General features: G+C 40.0%; 1 protein-coding gene across 1 annotated transcript in view; it reads left to right on the top strand.

The window, feature by feature from the left end:
• The first annotated feature begins 286 nt into the window (after positions 1 to 286).
• LOC130922623 (protein kinase C epsilon type-like) overlaps positions 287 to 23304 on the top strand; it is a 72550-nt gene continuing 49532 nt past the window's right edge. Inside the window, exons 1-2 of the mRNA XM_057847507.1 lie at positions 287 to 880; positions 23026 to 23089. Coding sequence (XP_057703490.1) covers positions 524 to 880; positions 23026 to 23089 — 421 coding nt within the window. The 5' untranslated portion in view covers positions 287 to 523. The remainder of the gene's footprint in view (positions 881 to 23025; positions 23090 to 23304) is intronic.

Raw genomic sequence — 23304 nt, 5'->3', positions numbered from 1 at the left:
ACATTTTATTCTTCCTTCTAAATCATCCATATTTTGGGTGATTCTATTCACTGGCTGCAATTGGTGGTGGCTTCCAATCCAATTTGACTGGTGGCCTGGCAGCAGCAATTGAATGACATCCATCGCCATCAAATGGCAATGTACTCAGTGCCAGCCATATACAGTAGACGTCAAATCGTGTTTATTAGTAGACGTTCAATCAATTTGAACAGGAATGGACGCCCATGCAGCGCCGTCAATGACGGTTAATGAAAAAAAAAAAAAGATAAAGATGCCATTGATTGGTCTATCGTATATCGCCGTTATTAGCAGTTAAGCATTATTCGCTGCACGCAGCCCTCACCGCACAGCTGACGTGAGGTGAGCTCATCTGCGGCTGTCGGCGACCTACCGCGCGGATCCCCGCCCCTCTCCCCGCCTCCGCTGCGGGTGTCAGACAGCCAGAGGTTCCCCCAAGTCTGACTCCGGAGTCTGACTTCTTCTCAAGCATGAGGATTTGAGCCGGCCGGCTTCGCGACTGGCCATGGTGGTGTTCAACGGCCAGCTGCGCATCCGGATCTGCGAGGCGCTGGACCTGAAGCCCACGGCGTGGTCGCTGCGTCACGCCGGCGGAGCCGCCGCCAAGAGCTCCAAGGGCTTCCTGCTGGACACGTACGCGGCGCTGAACGTAGACGAATCGCGGGTGGGCCAGACGTGCACGCGGCCGCGCACCAACAGCCCGGCGTGGAACGACGACTTCACGGCAGAGGTGCGCGACGGAAGAGCCATCGAGCTGGCCGTCTTCCACGACGCGCCCATCGGTTACGATGACTTCGTGGCCAACTGCGTCATCCGCTTCGAGGATCTCCTGCACGGCGGCCGCAAGCACTTTGAGGAGTGGGTAAGATCAGACCGCCGACGGTGCTCCGCTAGTCACGTGATCCCCCCGGTAAAGCGGCTTCCTTGTTCATCACGTGACAAGAGGATGCTCTTCACCGCGGCATCCCCGATTCCCCGCTCTGTTCGTCATATTCAACTATTTGCCCGCCATTGACAACGACAGAATCATTTAAACTGTATGGGAGGCTTGGCTGTGAATGTTCACGTTTCCCTGCCAAAATGGATTAGAAGTCTAGCGCCGTCAATGGCTATCCATGAGTTAACATCTCCTCGCTTGAATGACGTCATTATATCGAAGAGATCCTCAATCGATAACATACACCAGGGGTCCCCAAACTTTTTCCTGTGAGGGCCACATAACTTTTCCCTTCTCTGATGAGGGGCCGGGGTCAGTTTGTAACAGAAAAAGTGTGACAATTGCAGGAGTGACTAAATGTAAATATTCATTGTTTTTCAGAAAGCCTCAGTCAAATAACCCCTTCTGGATTCTTCGCGGAACAAAAGTAAATAAAATAAATATAATATAATATAATATAATATAATAACCAAATAACCTTCTCTGGGTTCTTCACAGAAAAAAGCCAGGAAATAAATAACACTTTGGGGGGAAAAATGTATATATATATCTAAATGCTCTCTGGTATTGTTCAGGGGGCCGGACCAAATGTGGAGGCGGGCTGTATATCCGGCCCGCGGGCCATCGTTTGGGGACCCCTGACATACACCTTCACCATACTATAATTAACAGCAGAGGTGGGAAGTAACGTGTTACATTTACATGATTAACTTTTTGGAAAAAAAAAAAAAAAGGTACTTCTTAGAGTAGTTTTACCACGCAATACTTTTACCTGAGTAAATTTGTGAAGAAGAAACTCTACTCTTGGGCTACACTAAAGTCGTTACATTTTGAATCTTTATTCTACATATTGAGTTTATTTTTGCCAGAGATGCTGACAGTGGCTGTCTCAGTTTCATCAATGAGAAATTGCAATAATAACCAAATGACTCCATTATCCTAATCAGAGGTAACAATGTTTTTATTTTTCTCCCATTGACACTCATCCTCTTTGGATGGGTGATGTTTCAAGTGTTGTTCTGGTCTGAATTCAATGTTTTTTTAATCTAATGTGGTCAGGTAATAGGTTATACTACAGTATAATAAAACCGTACTCATATAGATGAAGTGCTGAGAAAAGAAATCATTATTTTAAAAACAAATCTGACATGGTAAGCAGTTACTCACAATGTTACTCATTACTTTAGTATTCTTTTGAATTAATACATTTTTACTAGCACATGAGTACATTTTTGAATGACCATTTTTACTTCGACTTGAGTAATAACAATTTAGAAGTAATGCTACTTATTTTTGGCTACTCTACCCACCGCTGATTAGCGGTGCCACAATTAATGATCTCACTGGCTGCCAAGACGTCCAAACAATTTGAACCGAGAGGGTTGGCAGCGATCATTCGAGTTTCACTCATCCTGTAAAACCAGTATTCACCCTTTTTTCCCGCCAAACCCTTCTAATTTGCATCATTCATCCATTTTCAAAACAAATAACATAAAATATATACATACAAATCTTTACCATGGTCACTTTTTCTTTCAAATGTCATAATTCATTTGCTCTATTGAATAGCTGTATGCCACTGAATGCCTCTTTCATGAACAATGAAGTCGCGAAAACTGTCCAAAAATGGCTAAATGATGCAATTAAAAATGACATTTTGATGGTTTTCAATTGGCCAAAAGACACAAAAATAGTAGCAAAAAGGTACCATTTGTACTGTATACTGTATTATCAGTTATCTAATCTATTTAAGTCATTGATTGCCCTTGACAGAGTGAGACGCCCCTTTCAATGTGAGGAGCGAATAAACGAACATTACCCGCTTCCCAGTCAAAATACATTGGATGTCTCGCACCGTCAATGGCACTGATTTATGAGCATTCACAGCTATAAGTAAATATTCTCATACTTAAATGTCTTATATCTTTTTAACAGTAAGAGCATTTTACTACTTTGTTATTGTGCAGACAGTCCCCGCCAGAAAGAAGCAGTGACTCAGCAGGCGGTGATGTTTTGATGTGCGTCAGTGCTTGTCCTTTCACGCCGTACCCAAGGACGAACAGTGCGACAATAACAAGAGGCTTTCCTAATGATTAGAAGCTTCTGTGAGAGCTGGACACCCTCAGTAGGGGGTTTCCATTCCTGAAATGGCAAAATCATCACGTCATGTCAAGACACGTCGTTGTCAGACAAATTTGGAGTTGCTCTTGTTCAAAATGCTAGCTAGACCAACCTGATCTGATCTGTTATGGATAATATTTTTTAAATCAATTGATACAAGTCTGGTGAAAGAGATCGGTTTTACGTGACGGTCGCATATATAGTAAGGTTGGGAATCTCTGGCATGAAGCCGATTCGATATGTATCTAGATACACAGGTTACAATTCGATTAAAAAACGATACATTTTTAAGGCCGAGCGATTCGATAGGATTCGATACAGTTTAAGAACGATATGGTTCGATACAGATTGAAAACGATACGATAGTAAACATTTGTTGTGTGTGTTCGTACAGTATTTTAAACATTTAAAAAAGACCACATTTCTAATAGCAAAATTAAACAAAATTTCCTACCAATGTTATGTTTTATTTTTTATGAAAAAAAATAAATAAGGCTTACTATATGACCGTCATTTTGTTGTATGGGATTGATAATAAAATAAAACTCCAGTGACAGACAACAATAAAGTGCAGTAATTCAATTACTGTATTTCCTGGTGTTTTGAACAAAAGAGGTAAGTAATTTAAGAGCAAACTTTCAACGTAAACATCTTAGAACAAAAAATATTAATTATATGCAGCAGCTCTAGAAAAAAAGAATTACACCTGCTAGTGTTATCATAAATAAATAATAAATTATGCTTTACCACTGGTATAATTGGGGGAATAAAAACATGGCATTTTAGACAGACAGGTCAATAATCACTACTTTAATCTTATACACAGCAAAGTCATTCACTTATGCCTGTGCTTCTACGTTTTTCATTCCTCATCACTGTCCATATCTTTTTTGAAGGGCAGATTTTTCTTGTGGAAGATCAACTAATCCACATGTTCATGTTTAAGTAGACTGCGTTTCGTGGAAACAAAGTCTCCAGAGGGTCGCGCTGCCCTTTCCACTATTGTAATTGGGTATTTTTCAGGGTTAAAAACTCACGATATCTGTACTGCTCCACACTTCACACAAGCTCTGTCCCATGTGAACAGATCTGGCTCCCTTCATCACTTCAAAGTCCGACTTTTGTTTTCCTGGGTGCGTTGAAAATCAATCGCTGCACGTCGCTGCCGTCGGTGCTCAAACTGTTCATTGTTTTAGCATGTTGCTTCGTTGCCACTACTAGTTTCGTTTTGGGCTGTGAAGAAAACGCTACGGAGCATGCGCTACAGTGGTTTTGTTAGATCTCGCGTTGTTATGACACGCCCATGACGATCGGGTAATGACAGCGACTAGTAGCGGTTCTGCCGAAATGCATGGGAAGTTGAGGCAACCACAACTGTGAGAGGTGCTTGTCCATATTATATGCGTGCAGTCTCAAGCTTAGTGCGCTGTGTGATGAATGACAGAAGTGCAGCATGTGAAGTAAAAGCTAAATTATTATCATATTAAGCAATGCATTGAACTAGGCATTAGAAGGCGATTCTTGTGCTCGCGACAGCCGAATTCTGTCTCTACTATCGGTTCGTTGAATATTTAATGGCTAATTACTGTCGAATGTTAAGTTTACTATCGATACAGCTGTATCTCTCGCCTGTAAAACCGGATATCCGGTCGTATCGATTTATCGTTCTCAAGCTTAATATATAGCTGTTTTGTTCAGCATTCGCGAGTAAGAGTTTCTTACGAATTGGTCCATCGGCCAATTTTACAGCTACCCAAAAAATCCGCCGAAGTTTGTGGTAAAATTGAAATTCTGACGAATCTCCTTAAAATAGGCGTCACCCTCGTAATGCCCATCTTCAAATTTCCAATTTGAAGAGACATTGAAGTGCATACGACAGGGTAAAAAAAATGTTTTCAATTGCATTATTATGTGAATTAGAATCATATTTTTAGACGATTCGTCTACATACAACAAATTGGCAAAGTGCAGATGACGAGAAATTAGTCTTTTAATCTGCGGTTAAACCACGCCTACAATTATAGGGCTCTAGCGTCCTCAACGGCAGGATGACGCCGGCAGGAGAATGTTTCATCTGATTCAGACTTCAGCCCATTGAGGGGGAATTATTCATAATGAGGAAAATGCGACGAAGAGAGCAACAAAATGTCATTCTTTCAATCGCCAATATTTTCACAGGATATTCTTTTTATCAAAATATAGTTTCCCCAATTGCTAAATAAAAGGTGTGGTCATGACAAATAACAGTCTTGTGTTAAATCAAATATGAAATATTAAAAATGCATTTATTCAGTACGACATGGCAAAATTAATCCATAATGGTGAAAACTGTCGACTTCACCTTTACTGTCACACCTCCCGAACGATATTTTATGCCACCGTAATTAGTCAGGCTTTTGTCATTTCCCTGCCCCGACTTTGGGGAGCGTAACCGGCACTGGCACTGAGACCGTAAACAAACCAGGAGGCGTGATGGCTAGCCGACACGCTAACCCGAGCCGAGTGATGTTTCAAAGTCTATTCTGGGCTTTCGAAGCGAAAAATCACTCAAATCTACTCGGGATAATGTCACACAGAGGCGGGATTGTCAATTGTCAACGCCGATCGGCAACCCACCCGGCGGCGAGCAAGTTACAGCTCATCCCCTGCTGCAGGCAGGAGAGCATGTTTACCGGGAAGCAGCTGGAGAATTATCCTCGGACAAACCGGCCGACGTCGTAGGAGCGCGTAGCTGCCACATGGTCAAGACGAATTAGCGTAAATTAATGCTTAACTACACGGCAAAGACGTAAACAGTGAGAGCGCGGCTGCAGTTGTTGTCCAGCTAACATGACAGGATGTGTCTGAGAACTTTTCTACATGTCGTCCATGATCAAACGTAAGTAAATAGTCCTTTATTTAAAGAGGGTCTGTAGTGTTCACTTTGTAATTGCTTGCATTTTGTGACGATTCACTTTGTAATCGCCACAAAATTCAAGCCACCTCCATATTAAAATGATCCCAGTATTTGACATAATACGAAACACGATGTTTACTCACTTCCTCCTAAGTCCAATGGTCCCACAGTTGTCGCACACTTGTTTTGGCCGATCTCGGGGTGAACGGGAACTTTCTGAAACCCAAAAAGGCTCACACGCCTCTCCGTAGTGCAGCAATAAATCTGCAGGACATTTAGCTGACGTGATGCGAAAAATAAAGAAATTAATCCGCAAAATCAGCTGAATCCGCAGTCCGTCTGCATGCTATAAAGCAATGCTGTATTGTGAGACGCTGACCCGGGTGACGTCACGTTCGCATTCGTCCTAAACCCGAGACTGGAGCCGGAAATAACAAATTTTCATGGCGCGGGATTCAAAAATTGAATACATAAAACGATCGCTTCCTCACATCCAAGCAGTCCATCTCATTCAGGAGCGTAAAACATCGCGTGAAATATGAAATAAACATGCTTTTTGGGTCATACGCACTTTAAACTGAGTCAATGTTCAGTCATCAAATCTAATCAAAACGTTTGGTTACAAAAACACGTCTTTTCTAATGTTTTTTAAAATATAGAATTAAACAACATTTTAAAACAATAAAACTTCCAAAAAGTTGTGCTAATGCTAACTGAAATTTTTAAAGTAAGTACAACTCAAATTTTCAAGTTCATTTTTTTATCTATTAAACACTGCAAGACACCATTTCTGTAGGACATAAAAGATCAATCAAAATCTTAGATGCACATTTAAAAAAAATACAATCAAATTTAAAAAAAAAAAAAGGAAAATGAAACTATAAATATGTCAATGAAAAAAATAAAACTTATAAGGCAAATAAACACAATAAGAAAAACGCACATAATTAAAAAAAAAAATCTTAAGGGGTCAAATCCCTTTTAGAAGTAATAAAAGTTTAGAGCATACATAAAAAAAAAGACCAATCCATTAAAAAAAAAAAAAAAAATTAAAAACATGATTCAAAAAGGGGGGGAAAAAGACCCCATTTTCAACCCATTTTGAGTAGAAGCTCTCAATGGTAATGGCATTCTTTCATTCTACTTAACTCACAAGTGTCGTGGGGGTGCTGTAGCCTATCCTGGTAATGGTATTAGGCGGGTTCACCATAAATTGGTTACCAGACAGTCACAGTGCACAAGGAGACAAACAACCATTCAGGCACACACTCATACCTTAGGACAATTTGAAGTGGTCAATCAGCCTACCACAAATGTTTTTAGGATGTGGAGAAAACCTGAGTACCTGGAGAAAACCCACACAGGCACGGGTAGAACATTACGAACTCCATACAGAAAGGCAGGAACCCGAGAATGATCTCAGTATTGTGAAAGGCCATGTTAATGTCACTTAAAACCTTGTCATTGACTGCCAGTTCAAATAGATTGGACGTCTATCACCGTCAACGGCAGCCACTAAGTTAATTATTGAGGTCAAAGCAACTTCATATGAGTCTTTGACACTGGAACCTTTAAGTTGTTACTTGAAAATACGTACATGAACTTGTACTTGACCTCCCGTTTCCCTGTGGGGGTTAAGTGTAGGGTCGGACCCAAGGAAGCGTGTGTGTATTTGCGTCTAAAAATAAAGCCATCATCTTGCAGGCGCTACTTCCTGTTTTCACTGTCAGTCGGCTTCCCAGAGAAAGAAGGTGCGCCCCCCCTTCCCTATTATCCTCTTCCCAGGATTTTTCGTATTTCTTTCGGGCTCGGCTCAAGACGTCATGCAGAAATATCTGGAACGCTAAGCCAACCCGTCACTGTCACCCGCTTCAAGCAAAAACGTAAACAAGTTTTATTATTCCATTGGTTCACTGAGGGCACAGTCTCGTTTAGAAATCTGGTCGTATAATTTAACGCACATAAATGGTTCATTTCTCGTAAATTAATCCAAATTTATGAGTGGACAAATTGGGTCGTTAGAGGTTATTTTCCAAGAGCTGTCTGAAAAAATAAATGTTTCGTAATCCAGCCCCTGAAGCCCATTTCATTTATTGGAGAATGAAATTTGACATGAAACATGAAAAAAATAGTCCAAAAAACACAGAAAATCTAGCATTTAAATATCAAGCCACCTATTGTGGTTATTTCAGTGTTCAACTTGTCCTAAAAAAAAATGTCAAAAAGTCAAAAAATTTACATAGCAGTACGCACAGGGGCGGGACTCGGGGGAGGTGCTGGGGGGGCATCCACACCTGGGCCTGGGCCTCTAATGGGCCTGGTTTGTGGGGCGTAAAGTGGGCGTGGTTGGGAAAGGGAAGGGTCAAACGGAAAGCTAAGATGATGCGCGGAGCTGGAATATAGTGTTTTAAATGTTAAAATATCTCTTCCAACTAACCCCCCCCCCCCCCCCCCCCATATAGAGGGGCCTGCAAAAAAAATTTCACTTGACATCCCACACAAACACACGAGACGATCGCCTTGAGGTGACCGCGAAAGTGTGGAGGGGCCCGTGAATAATTGTCCACTAGCACCCCAACTAGGGATCCTGTTTATGCTCATCTCACCCAGGCCCTGTTCACATTAGGGATATCCCGATCCGATCACGTGATCGGAAATCGGGCCGATCGCGCCATTTTTCAGAGGATCAGAATCTGGTGAAAAGGATGTGGTTTTTAATTTAAAATATATATTTGTTTTTCAGCTTCATGCTCATAAAGCGCCACAGCCTCTTATCTCTGCTCCTGATACCGGCCAAACTGTCCAGCTTGCGTTTGGTACTTAACGTTAACGATGATTGACAGGTTTGTAACTTTGATCTTGCCAGAGAAGCTTGGTAGCTCTACGATCAAAGGCACAGATCTGTCAATCATCGTTAAACTTTCATAAGTGTGCCGTGGCAACTCATTGTGTAAGTGAGAGGCTGTTCTCTGCAGCGTGAGCGTCAAATGACACATTTAATAAAGACAAACATTTTTCTACATTATTCTTGTTAAAAAAAATTTTTTTTTTTAAATCACATTACTAAGGCAGCATAGTGGGACAGTACTAAAATTTTTTTGGTATCGGGTCGGGACATCCCTAGTTCACATTGACATTATGCAGTTTGGTCAATTTTTTTTTTGTTTTTTTTTTAATTCATATAGCAACACGAAATATGGTATACATGGCTAACCTGAGAAGACCCACAAAAGAAGTCTCAAGAATCCACACAAACTATTTCTAGACAAGACATCCTTTTAAAAATTGAAGCTGGTTTCAGGTATATAGTTGGATGAAATTTGGTAGACTGGTCAATCCGGAGAAGACCGGCAAAAAAGTCTCAAGAAGCCGCACCCTAAAACAGACAGTTTGGTCCGAATGCACTGGAGGAGCCTTCAAAACAGTACAAACACGCTTCCTCATTGAACTCCCTACCCCAAAATTCCGCCTTTGCAAAGATAAGCTAACTCATTCATTAATATATTAATTTACAATATGTCTGGAATGCTACTCACGTCAATGAATTTCCTCATAGATGTGATAAGAGTGGACAACAACATAAAGTGTTGTTTGGTAAGAATGAACATAAGGTCACTGCACATTGGGAAACACTACAAGCAGATTTTCATTTTCACAGAAACAATCAATAGGGCAATACAATGTCATACATAATTTAAGCTATAAATGAACTCGGTTGCTATGGCGATGTACCAAACAACTGTACAGTAGAATGAGTATAGTAAGGCTATTCATGTTTAATAGTAATGTGACAAGCTCGTGTTGCCCACATGCATTCTTCTCATCATCTCCCACTCGCTTCCTGAGTCATTAGGCTATTTGTGTTTTTTACTTATACATTTTGCACTACTTAAGTGGAAGTTCAGAATTTTTTACATTAGGCCTAATCTTCAAGTTAGCGGGGGTTTAATTAGTTGGTGGAGTTGATTTCAACAAATTCCGTAGAGTTTGTAAGTTATTTGTTAGTTTCAGGGCTCCGGAATGTCTAAGCTAGCGCGAGTCAATGGGGCCGACTTAGCATAACAATAAAAAAATGATACAGAGCTACAAACAGGTCCAACATAGTCAAATAAATTCAAAATGCAGATCATTGTTCCAAAACACCCATGCGGTCAAAACAATGTCACAAAAAAACTGCCGTAATTCATTCTGCAGGACTTTTTTTTTTTTAAATGCGTAATCCGACCACAATAGAGAGGAGTGATTCGGTCACTTGTGCTCACGTTGCATTCGAGGAAGTTGGGAAGTCTGACTTATCCTGCTGGGAGGGTACACGATGCTACCTCAAAACATTCCAAGCGAATGTAAACAGCAAAGATGGCTGATCGTGACAAGTTGTTTTTTATTTTAGCCATCAAAAGACATTTTGACCTCCAGCAAACCTGCTTTCTCGTAAGCGATCAAATAGTGTAGGCGTTCCAATGATGTTTGTCCAGATCGGAGGTTGGAAACTCTTGACATTTCACCTTCCTCGAATTCAGCATCAGTCTGCTGAGTTAACTGACGGCCTGCAACATGACGAACTGTGCATTTAGAGGCTGTGGAAACAGACAGAAGAAATAGGCAAAGAAGAATTTCCACAAATTCCCTTTAAAGAACGAGGAACAATATAAACTGGTTACTTGCTGCTGGCCACGACATAAAAAAATCAGCGGTGAAAAAACCCCGATGTGTGTCACATTACAAATGTTACTGTTCATACTGCAATGGCGTACCACATGCATGCTATTTTTAGACCGTGACGTCGCATCGTAAGGCGGAAGTAAAGTCGAAGTGGGACATTATAGACCCGCCCTCGCATAGAAACAATGTTATTTGTACTACTTTTCTCCGGTAATCTTTCAAAAACGAACATGCCGACTAGAGCTGGGAATCTTTGGGCACCTAACGATTCGATTACGATTACGATTCAGATGGTCCGATTCGATTCTAAAACGATTATTGATCCACCCCCCCCCCCCCCTTTTTTTTTTTTTTTTATATATTTTGTACATTTGTTCCAAAATTGTTCAAAAATACTCTCAGGCTAAACCAAACTACTATTTCAGTATCAAGTTAACATATAGCAGTAAACAAATATACAAAAATAACAGTAAATAAAAAACTCCAGTCCCCATTCTGTATCAGCAGCTTTAAACTACATTCAATTGATTTAATGTTGTGAATCAACCGTTAAAGTTGTTAAAATTGCTCCCGTTAATCCATAATTTCCCTTTTGTCAACTTTCGACATGTGAAAGTTTTAAAACTATTTTAAAGATAGATTCAAGTCAATATTTTACCGATTTAGGAGTATTTTAGATAAAAAGTTAATTAGGTTTGCTTGGAAGGTTCGCTACAACAGCCTTGCAGAGAAGTGTACTGCTTTAAGATGGCGGCCGTTTACTACGTCTGCATCTAGCTTTTTGTAGATGTGCTGCAAACGCTACCGCTACCGTAGTGCATCTAGTCTTATATAAATGATATCTACCGTAACATTATGTGGATGACGTACTTTTGTAGCAGCTTCAGGTATGTTGTTGTGTGTTTTTATCTCGTGGCATGAGTTGAGCTAGAGCCGTGAGTTGAGCATTGGCATTACCCGAGGGGCCGGGTAATGAGAAGCATGATGTTTAGCTACTCTCGCTCCGTTGCTCATTGACCGCGCGGCGCGCTGAGTGTGTTGTACTTCCGCTTTACTTGGCATATTTCAATAATCGGAATTTGGATGTTTGTGAATCGTTCTCGAATCTTCCACGGCCGAATCGCGAATAATCTAAGAATCGGAAATTTTGCACACCTCTAATGCCGACCACACATTGCTTTTTTGGAACTTGTAGAAACGACTATAGACATTACAAAATATGAAGGATGTTTTCTTCATACGTTTCCCGAAACCAAAAACTCGGGAGGAAAAAATGTGAAGACTGAATAAACTTGTGCCGACTTTAACAGCAGCTCTGTGAATCCATTCACATTTCATATGCAGTAAACATTTTGTTGGGTTGGCATGGTCTTTCAGAGGACAAAGAGTTAAGCCATTTTCATATTTTTAACTTATGTTTTAGCATGACGTTGTGCCGTACTGCTTCTGTCTGAAAATGAATGACCTGAAAAGAAGTACAATGGTATCTGACTGCCACTGTTACTGTTTCTGTTGTAAAAAAACACAACTTTAGTAAGGGGGAAGTGTATATAAATGATAGAATTAAGATTTTTTAATAACGAAAAAATTAAAAGTGTTCATTGGCTGTCACTGATTAGCATTTGCGATCGCAACACAGAATATAAATTCCCCCCAAGAACGGTCAGAGACGTAGGACAACCAGAAGATATAATATATAGGAAAGAGGGCTTTGGTGGTAAAGGATAGCTTGTTGAAACAGGAGAATGTCATTGTCAGTCGCGTAAGAAAAAGGTGTCGATAAGAAAGCTAAGGCTATGCTAAGATCGGCTCGTTTTTCCCGTCTTTTTCAGCCCTCGACACTCAAGCCATCTCTTTAACTGAACATTTTTATGTACTTCCACATCTTTGCAAGTGAATTTGGCACCAGGGACATCATTTTCGGAGAGAATTGGTAGGTTTAGCTTTGTAAACATCTCCTTCGTACACGATTTCCATTCATTTCCTATTAAGAACAAACGGTGGCGTGTCATCCCTTAGCACAGTAGCTAACGTCATGAATATTAATGAGCGGAAGTGACGTATTGCTTGCAGTACGCCATTATTGACATGCGATGATAAGTTTTAATAACTATCCAGAAAACATAGCCATTACTATTGATTGCATAGTTCATCGATGATTTTTGTGTGGGCATGTTTTTTCATTGGCATGCTAAGTCGGCCCAACTGACTAGCTTAGCCACTCTGAAGCTCTGAAACTAACGAATAACTAAGAAATTACACGGAATTTGTTGAAATCAACTCCACCGACAAATTAAACCCTCACTAACTCGAAGATTAAGCCTGATTTCAAAAATTCCGAACTTACCCTTTTGCGATATTTTAACTCATTGTTTGCCATTGCCGATGATCGATGTCCAATCCATTTGATCATAAAATGAACAGAAAGTCAGCGATTTATTTTCTAATTCTTTAACCAACAGTACAGGTCTCAAACTCAAGGCCCGCGGTGCATGTTGTTCGAAAGTGAAATCATGTGCTTTGAGTTCATCTTTCTTGCTAAAAAAAAAAAAAAAATTGGACAAGATTTACATTTTTTTTCCCTTTCCAAATCTTTTAAAAGTAAATGGATAAACATTTTTTTAAATGTTAAATTTCAATTAAAATAATGAAAAATAAAAAACTTTGTTCCTTCTGTTATAATACACAAAAATGCAAAAATAAATAACTTAAAAATTAAATAAAGAAAATGAATAAACAGGGTTGTCAGCAAATGAAGATTCATTGACAAAATGGTGAACTGCAAGTTAACTGAACCGGGGTACGCCTTCCAGTTCTAAAGATTGGACGTCTATACCCATTAGTGGCAGCCAATGAGGCTCAAGTATGACATTACAGTTTGAACTTTTCCCTCAATCCCCATGAAAAATCTTCTATCACCACCACATGCATCCTCCCTTATATCCACTATTTATCTGTAAAATCCCAACCTTTTTTCAAATCTCTAAAGGGGTTAAAACCAATTGCTTGAACAAGACCTTTAGAATTGTCGCGGCGGTGTCAAACTGTACTGTGTCTGAAGAAGTTACAAGGAAAAATAAAGGCTGTAGCCACAAGAAGGGAGATAAACAAGACAGGACATTTTGTCTGTGACAGAACACACGGCCTCTTTGCGCTGACAAACTGCAGAACACACACACATAAACACGCACACATACACATCAACACACGAGCCATCCAGAACAAGTATGGAAGGCAAAGAGCCCAACAAATCTCGCCACGCTGACATTGGTGTCGACATCCAACACAAACTAGTGTGGTGACTTGAGATAATGTAGGAGCGGATGGATCCCGCCGCCACGCTGTTAACTCCAATGGGAGCAGGACATTGGCGGGTGCACATTTTGAGAAATAAATCCGTAATCAAATCACTTTCATAAGCAGGAGTGGCTGCTTGCAATTGAGTTAAAGCCTGCAATTTAATTTACGTGTGTGTGCCAGTTATTCATGAAAAAACAAGATCATGAGATATTTTGGCCCAGTACAAAATAAACTACACAGTCAATACATTTATGTACAGTATATGTACCGGATAAATGTATGTATGTGTACTGTATATGTGCGTAAGCACTGTATGTTACTATACTGTATATACTGTACTTACATATGCGTGCATTAAGGCTGTGAAGATTAATCGACTATCCGATAACAAAACGGTGGTCAAATTAATAGTATTTAAAGTTATTTTGATGGTCCATTCATTGTTTATAGATATTTAGACTTTTCCAAATCGTCTTTTTGACCCTTTAATTATAAAAGAGTATAAATTGGGGGTGACAGTAGCGCAGGTGGTCCACTGGTTGAAGGATCAGGGATTCGATTTCAGCTCCCACCTGTGCCCACTGTTGTTGTATCCTTGGGCAAGATACTTCACGCTACTTGCCTGTGTGAAAGGAGTGTGAGAACGAGTGGTCGGAACGGCCGATGGCACGGATTGGTTGCCTCGCTTCTGTCGGACTGCCCCAGGGCAGCTGTGGCTACAGTAGTGGCTTACCACCATCGAGTGTGGAGTAAAAGAATACTACATAAAGTGTCCATGGAAAGCGCTATAAATCCAGGTCATTATTATTATTAAATATTCTATTATTTATTAATTTTTGTAAACATTTTTTCAGTTTTTAATTAAAAAAGTGCGAAAAAAATCAATTTTACATTTGTTTAAAAATATATATATCAATTTATTTTTGTAAAAAACAAAAACGTAAGCTCTAAGAGCAGACTACTACCTAAGCAGCCAAAATCTAAGCAACGCCATATTTCTGAACTATGTGACCTTTCACCATTTCCCTTCTCAATATATCACTTGCCCTGTATATTTGAGTAAAATAGGCTAATCCATTATCAACTTAATGCGAACATCCATTTCTGACCTCTATGACCCATAGACATCACCATCAGTTGACAAGATTGCTCCCACAAACATTGCCCCACGCCTTCCCATTGGGGGCCGACCCAGGCAGAGTGTTTGGCTTTCACTGTGATAAACTCAAACACACGCTGCGTTCAAACGCCGGATTTAGGTGGAAAAAGGACGGATGTTTTAATGCATACAAGTAGAGCTGTCCCGACTAGTCGACAGTCAACGTCATCGATGACGTAAATCCGTCGACGAGCACAACATCCCGTCGACGGTTAATGAAGGGTTAAAAAAATATATGCGTGGAAAGTTCAGAATGTCGGATGCTCTGTATGCAAGTGGGAAAAGCAGCACAAAGCCAAAAAAGGCGCACCAGGGTGTCCAAAACATTGACTTATTTCAAAGAAACAAAGGAGGGTACATACACTCTTCTGTCCTGTGTCTTCAATGCCAAGCTTGGCTGCACGTCGGCCGTGAATAAACACCTGAAGCGCCGTCACCCAGTTTGTAAATTTTTTTTCCCTTTTTTTTTGTACACCAGAGGGTGCTGTCGCCTTACTAAATAATGATGTTTCAGTGGCAATGGGCCTATAAGTGCTGTTAGTATTGTTCTTAATGATAATTGAAAGGTTTAGTTCATGTTATGGTTTATTTTATGGTACAGACAATTATATAAGGTTAAAAGGTCATAAATATATACAGTATATACAGTGATTGCACTCAAGGGAGAGATTGTCAATGATAAGGTAATAATTTAAGGTAGAGGCAATTCAGAAAGGCAATTCATTGATGTATAAATAAGGTTTAAAAGGAAAAAGGTGAATTAGTCGTTTGGGACAGCCCTACATACAAGCTGACAGGAGTGTCTCGAGTGATTTGGTCGAGGATTCAAGGTAATTATTATATAATATATCCCCATTCATGTACTTTGAAACGTATTGGAAAAATGCATGGAAAAAAAATAGCGTACCTTTAGCTTGAAATATTTACGTAAAAAAATCTAGACTGTTTTATGGTTATATCAGTAGAAATTCCGGGATGTACGCATTTATTTCCTAGAATTTTCAACTTAAAAAGCTCTTTGTTTTGTGATGGCTGCCATATTGCATCCATACACAATAGCGTAACTTTACAGTCAAATGATCAAGTAATTTTCGGCCAACTGCCTATTTTTTTGGCAAAAAAGTAGTGATTTAGATATTTCTGCATCCACAATAAAAATGACCTTTTACATGTTTCATTTTATGTAACATTTCAATCTAAAAACGACGAGAGCCAGATAGCTAACAAGACGTGCCTCCGGCAATAGTAACATGGGAATTTAACCTAAATAACGTGTGATTTTATATAGAAAAATGCAAATTCTGCTTTTTTTGAGTAAAATTAAGACGATTTCCACATGCTTTCCTCAAGTATTAAATTTCTCATGTGAAAATTGAGTAATTTATTAATTGTTGAAAACTTGCACTAAATAAGAAAAAATTTGGTTTTTATTTTGGGCAAAACGTAGATGATTTGATAAATTTTGCTATTGAGCCTGTAAATATAGGTGATTATCCCTGCATTTGGTCATTTGTGTGCATCTAATGTAAAATTTTTAATGTAAGATTTTTAGAGCCATTTTAAGTTTTGTTATACTGTATAAAAAAATTATTGATTGGGATTTTATTAGGGAATGACTTTGAATTTTTTGATGTCGCTGCTCAATGAGACTCATATATGCCTAAGGGAGGTGCCGGTTTTGGTTTTAGGTCACTAGCGGCTTTGGTTTTGAAAATATTTGAATTTTGAATTTTTGAAAATAGGCCCCCTATGGATCTGCCCCGAGCCCCGTGTCCCGTCAACTGATAGTGAAGTATATTTGTGACATTTGACCTCATGACCCTAAAATGTGATCACCTCTTTCGTTTCATATCACAAACATATTCTGCAAGTTTATTTGTTCTTGAGACATCTTGATCACCAACATACAGACATACTGAAGCGAATCATAAGTTCCGCCCTCCGGAGGTTTCACCTACTAAAGGAGGTAAAAAAAAGCAGTAAACATATTTTCCTTTTTAATTTAATTTTACGCATGTATTTATTTCAAACAATAGGGATGGGAATCGAAATCCGATTCCAATTCGGAACCGGTTCCGAGTGTTTCGAGGCCTCGACATCACAATGAAAAAGCCTTCACGATCCCTTTAACGATTCCTAAAGACGCGTATTGCGTCGTGACGTGTGTTGTTGTCCAGACGCATCAAACTAGCATGGTGCCAAGAACCACTCGCTCCAAAGTTTGACTACACTTCACCAGGAAAGAGTGTGAAAATGAAAGGTTACGACGGGTAAGCACGAGCATTGCAGCCATAAACATAACAATGACAGCACGTAGGTTCAAACGCTCGAAAGTGTGTCTTCACTTCACGAGGAAAAATTACAACAAAGCGACTTGCAGTCATTGCAAGGTGGAGATAACTGCATCGGGAGGGAATACGATTGCGCTGTCCCCACAGAGAGGCTAAGGCTCAGTCCTGGCTATAAAAAAATAAAATAAAAGTCCCGGCTATACAGCTAGCTAAACTCCCAAATGACGATGCAGAAGACGTTGGTATAATTTGCTGACTTTATTCAACCATCACTTGAAGAGTGAAACTAAGAATAGAAATGAAACAAATCAATTTCGTCCCCAATAACAAACAGGTTTGCATCAACGTAAATCAGCGATGATTAGCTGCTAATAACAGTATGGTTAGCATTCGTTCGCTAGCATTAGCACATCGTTCAAACCACTACACAACTGGATTTAAGTGTCCGATCGCGAGTGGAAACACAACAACAACAACACAAAAGATGATACATACAGGCGTTGCCTCTGTAGATATTAACATTAACAAAGAACGTAGGCTCGTAGAAGTGTTTCCCTCTCTCACTCACTTGGATGCGGCATTTCTTCTGTGGGTGTATGCGTGCTCCAGGAGTCCTCAAACTGCGGCCCGTGGCCCAAATACGGCCCACCTCCACATTTGGTCCGGCCATTTTGAATTTTTTTTGTTTTCTCTCTCAATCGTGTTATTTATTTTCTGGCCTTTTCCTTGAAGAATTCAGAGAGGGTTATTTGGTTATTATCTATTTAATTAATAGTGTTTTTATTATTAATTATTATTATTATTATAAAGAATCCAGAAAGGGTTATTTGATTGTGGCTTTCTGAAAAACAAAATTTTTTTACATTTATGCACTTCTGCAATCGTCACACTTTTTCTGTAACAAACTGACCCCGGCCCCTCATCAGAGAAGGGAAAAGTTATGTGGCCCTCACAGGAAAAAGTTTGGGGACCCATGCTTTAACACATATTGCCAAAGGCAGAACAAAAACCTATCTGCCAATATATACCAATATTTTTTATTTCTATTAGATAAATGTTTCAGTAAAATGTTACACATTCTTGTGTATTTGCCACTTATTGCCACAGTTAAAATTGAGGCTTTGGGCCTCTTTTGATCTCGTTGTGAGTTTGTAAGGTTGTGACTTCTGATTAAACAAACATCAAAACGTTTGTTCTTTTCCCCCGAATTAGAATCGATAAGAGAATCGATAAAGAATCGAATTGTTAAGCAATATCGATAATGGAATCGGAATCGTAAAAATCCTATCAATTCCCATCCCTATCAAACAAACAATTAGTAAATGCTGTCTAATTTCGGTATTCCTCAAAGAAAGCAGATCTTTGTAATGGATCAAACCATCTGTTTTTCTTGTATTTTTTATTTTATTTTTTATAGATAATATCAAGTTCATATTTGTGTAATACTTATAGTCCAACGTTTCTCAGCGCATCATTTGTTGGTTCCAATGTACATTTTTCAGATAAAATGTAAAGCCCAGAGTGATAGAATAGTAAATAATAACATGCTATTTTAATGACACTATTAGTTGACTCATCGCAAAATGAAGTCACGAATGTTCATTCACCGCCACCCTCGCAGTTCAAAAGGATTGGAGGCCTGTCAATCCACTCATGATGAACCCATTTCCATTCACAGCATCAGGATGATTAAACGCCACAAAATTGGATTTTAATTTGTGCTGAAAGAGTGAAGGAGTGATTCATAGACTATCAAAAATAAATGTGGTGAATATCCTCAAACGCGACTGATGTGTTGTTAAATTGTGTTTTACAATGGAGTTGTGGAGATACATGCATGCATTGGGGTGATTAAGGTGCTTCATGCGTGCGTGCATATGTGTGTGTGTGACAGAATAGTGGATTTCCTTCCTTTACCGACGCTATATTTGGATCAGCGCGCACCTGCGTGTCTGAATGCACTCACAGGAAGGGAGGCGGTGTGTTCGAGATGTTGACCTTTAGATCGCCACCGTGACGTCATCGCTGCTAATGGAAATACAGTGTTTTGCTAACTTAGTCAACATGCGTGAATGTGGAAAATTAGCACTTTTGGGTGCTGCTAACTACAGGGTGACCCAAAAAAGAGTTTACACTGCCCTAATACAACTTAAATGCCATGTTTATTCAGCTTAGAATTAGAATTTCATCACAAATTATACATTATTGTAAAGAACATGTACAGTACACTCTATTTGTCAATGTGTCCTCCCTTAAGTGTCACAACAGCCTCCAGGCGCCTGCGGAACGCTTGACAGGTCTTCTTTATGTAGGATGCTGTCATCTTTTCCCAAGATCTAACAATGGACCTCTCCAAGGCTGACACAGAAGGGTGTGGCTTCTTACGGGCACTGTCCTCCACAGTTGCCCATATGCTATAATCCAGGGGATTGAGATCTGGACTCTGGGGTGGCCACATATCCTTGGACCAGAATGCCTGCAAGTTGGCATCCAACCATTCCTGAGTCCTTTTGGAGGTGTGTGATGGTGCACCGTCCTGCTGGAACACATAATTCCCATCCGGGTAGTTGGCAAGGATCCATGGCTTGACTTTATCATTCATAATAGCCAGATATTTGTCTGTGTTGATGCGCACTCCTGAAGGAATGAACACTGGAGACATATTCTTTCCATCTGATGAGATGAGGCCATAAACCATGACAGAAGCTGGGTGTTTTGTAGTGTTGGTATACTTTACATTATCAGGGACATCTGAAGGCCCACCTCCAATCCATCGGTCATTTCTGCGGTTGAGGATTGCATTCACAGTAAAAATCTTTTCATCTGAGAACAAGATCGCACGACCTGCTGCAGCATGCTGGACATCGTTCAACAACACCTTGGACCGACTGAACCGACTTTCTTGTTGCGCCTCAGTAAGCAGTGGAACCTTTACTCTGGCCCTGGACTTCATGTTCAGATCATTCTTGATGAGCCGTTGCATTGATGAGCGGCTCACATCAAGCTCACGTGCCATCTTTCTCATGGACCTCACAGGATTTGTCTTGATGCGCCGTTTGACCTTGTCAATCAACTTTTTGGTCCGCACAGATCGGGCACGTCCAGACCCAGGTTTTCGTGAGGCTGTTCCAGTATCTTTCAGCTTCTTTTTAATTTTGTGTAGAGCTGATAGTTGTCTATTCACGTATTATTTAAGCGATTAGGTTGACTCATCTGCTCAAATAAGAATCCGATGCTTATTCAATCAATTATTGGAATATTAATTCAATCTATGTACCACAGACTAACCAGTCCATCGCATGAACTCTCCCTGGAGATAGGCGCTCATAAGGTGGCCACGCGCTGTAGTCGTTGTTGGTGCCGAGAAGCAGGAAGCGGTGCTGTTGTGTTTTTTTTTTTTTTTTTTTTAACATTCGGTCCAAAATAGCACAGCAACGGCATATTTTGTGTCTCGATCTGCTCTGAACTCTTTCAGTGTTGTTCATCGTGATATGGTGTCCAATCGTTTATCGCTAGTTTACTTCTAGTACATCTCCAATCTTTTTGAAGTGGGTGGGCTGACAGTGAATGAAATGAATTGGACGTCTAACGCTGTCGATGGAAGCCAATGAGTGAAATGGAACGAGCATGAGGCGCGAAAAATATGTCCACACTGCCCTCTACCTGTCAATGCCTAACCTACAGCAGGCTGCACTCTCCTCGCTAATAATTCTACAATTAATGAATCAGCCCTGTTATAATTTCTTTTTTATAATTAGGCTCCGAGGATCAATTGATATTGGCTTGTGCTACATAACTACCAAGTTTCAAGACAACTGGTTCTGAAATGACAGAGGAATAGGACTTCAAAGTTGGTGTCAACAAGAACGAAAACAATAACCTGAGGGGCAGTTTACATGGCAACTCTGCGACACGAAGACGCAATGACTGTGTTGTGGAGTTGCCACGCGTGTATATGGTGTCGGCGAAGACGAAAAATTCTGAATCCTGCCTCCAAAGTGGAAGAATTCGATTGGGGGGGATTGAGGGGAGCTATCTCTGCATGCATATCAAAGGCTTCCGCGGCGCGACACCACGCTGATAACGTCAGCACTCACACAGCACATTCGGCGTGCGCAGCGGTGCTACTAAACATTAAAAACAGCAAATATGGCGGAGTGTCGGCTTTATTTACTGTTTTAATAATATTTTTAAATTAAATATATTGAATGTTTCCATTTTGTGGCTTTTTGAACAAAAGAAAAATGCCATCGCTTCGAGTGCGCAGGCATATTTTTTTCCGGGCTGAGGAACTTTGGGGTCAAAGTGGGGTCAAAGTGCATCATTCGCTGTCGCCTTGTAAATCTGCAGTGCCCCCTAGGGCCTGGCATGAATAGTACATCATTTTCATGCGGAATTGCAGCTTTGAATGGAGATGAGCCCATATAAATGTAAACATGAAATTTTTCGTCTTCACGGAGTCACCATGTAAACGGCCCCGAGTAGCATCTTAACAGGCCTTCAACCTGTAAAAGGAACATGAATAAAAATTAAAATAGCAGAAACTTAAACATATATATTTTTATATACATATTTTTAAATAAATAAAAAGAAATTAATAAAGATATTTGTTTTCCTTTAACTCATCTTAAGGCACCACGGTATACATTTTCTGTCTTTGCTGGGTTCAGTGTGAAAAATCCCAGAGGCTAAATACTAGATCACTTATACATAAGTATTTTTAACATCTTATTTCAAAGATGAGGATGAAATGTACTTGACTAAAAGAGAACTTTAATTTTTCAAGGACTTTCAGGTACGCTCTTTAATGGGCTTTGCGTGAAATGAAATACATGACTTGGTTGTTACATGGAACTTGTTCTCATAAAGTTCCATGTGCGCCTTTGAGCTTGGCTGAGGTAACAAACAATAGCTTCATCTTTTACATGACAGCTAAAACAAAGAATTCCAAACCTGTAAACTTTCTCAGTCGCTGGACTTGGTCTCTGCTTTCCGTCTTCTGTGTACACATTTTGACAACTTCACTTTTTATTGTGCGTATGCTAGTGTAGAACTTTTTATGTGCGTGAGGATTGTTTTGAAGCTCTGAGCGGTGAACTTCAGTGCCATTGCAGGCAATAGACACTCATTCCTTTTGGGCTGGGAGGGGTTGCAACGACCCCTTGATCCCTGCTAGTCCACTGGTGCAAGAGGAATTGGTTTGACATCTGTGGCATCGACATACAATGGCCTGGACATATATGGCGTCAATGGTTTCGAAGTATATTTGCCTCAATAGCATCTACGTACATGGGTGTCAATAGCACGGATGTACATGGACGTACTGTATGTGGCATGGAGGTGAATATGCGTCATTGGCATGGACATACATTAGTGCCAATGGCTTCGATGTACATTGTTGTCAAGGCCATTGATTTTTGACTTTTCTGGGTTGCTGCCTGTCCAATTTGGTCACTTCCTGTTGACTTGGCGGGCATTTCCATAATAAATTTCCCCTACTAACACTTTTTTTTTTTTAAATGAGTGCCTTGTAAAGAGTCATTGTTGTACTTTAATATTAACATACAGTGATGACGTTATCAACACCCGATGCATTTGGGCTTTGTGTGAGCTAATCTTTTGTTTTTTCTTGTCTTTTCAGGTAGATCTGGAACCTGAAGGGAAAGTTTACGTCATTATTGATCTTTCCGAAACATCAAGAGAAGGTACGATTGCTTTCATGGAAAAGTAAAGTCTTGATTATTGGCTGTCACTGACTGCGCTGACATCAAAGGCACTGAAGGATGATCATTAACAGACAGTAGTCCCACTTTAAATGAATTGGACGTCCATCACTGACAATGGCATGTTAAATGTAAAAGCTTTGCAGACTGAAAATTTTTTTTTTTTTGATATTGTTGAACTAAAAATGGCCCCAAAA

Source organism: Corythoichthys intestinalis, chromosome 10 (genome assembly GCF_030265065.1).
Source record: "Corythoichthys intestinalis isolate RoL2023-P3 chromosome 10, ASM3026506v1, whole genome shotgun sequence".
Classification (NCBI taxonomy): domain Eukaryota; kingdom Metazoa; phylum Chordata; class Actinopteri; order Syngnathiformes; family Syngnathidae; genus Corythoichthys; species Corythoichthys intestinalis.
The sequence above is the reverse complement of the archived record's forward strand: the minus strand, read 5'-3'. Positions and strand labels throughout refer to the sequence as shown.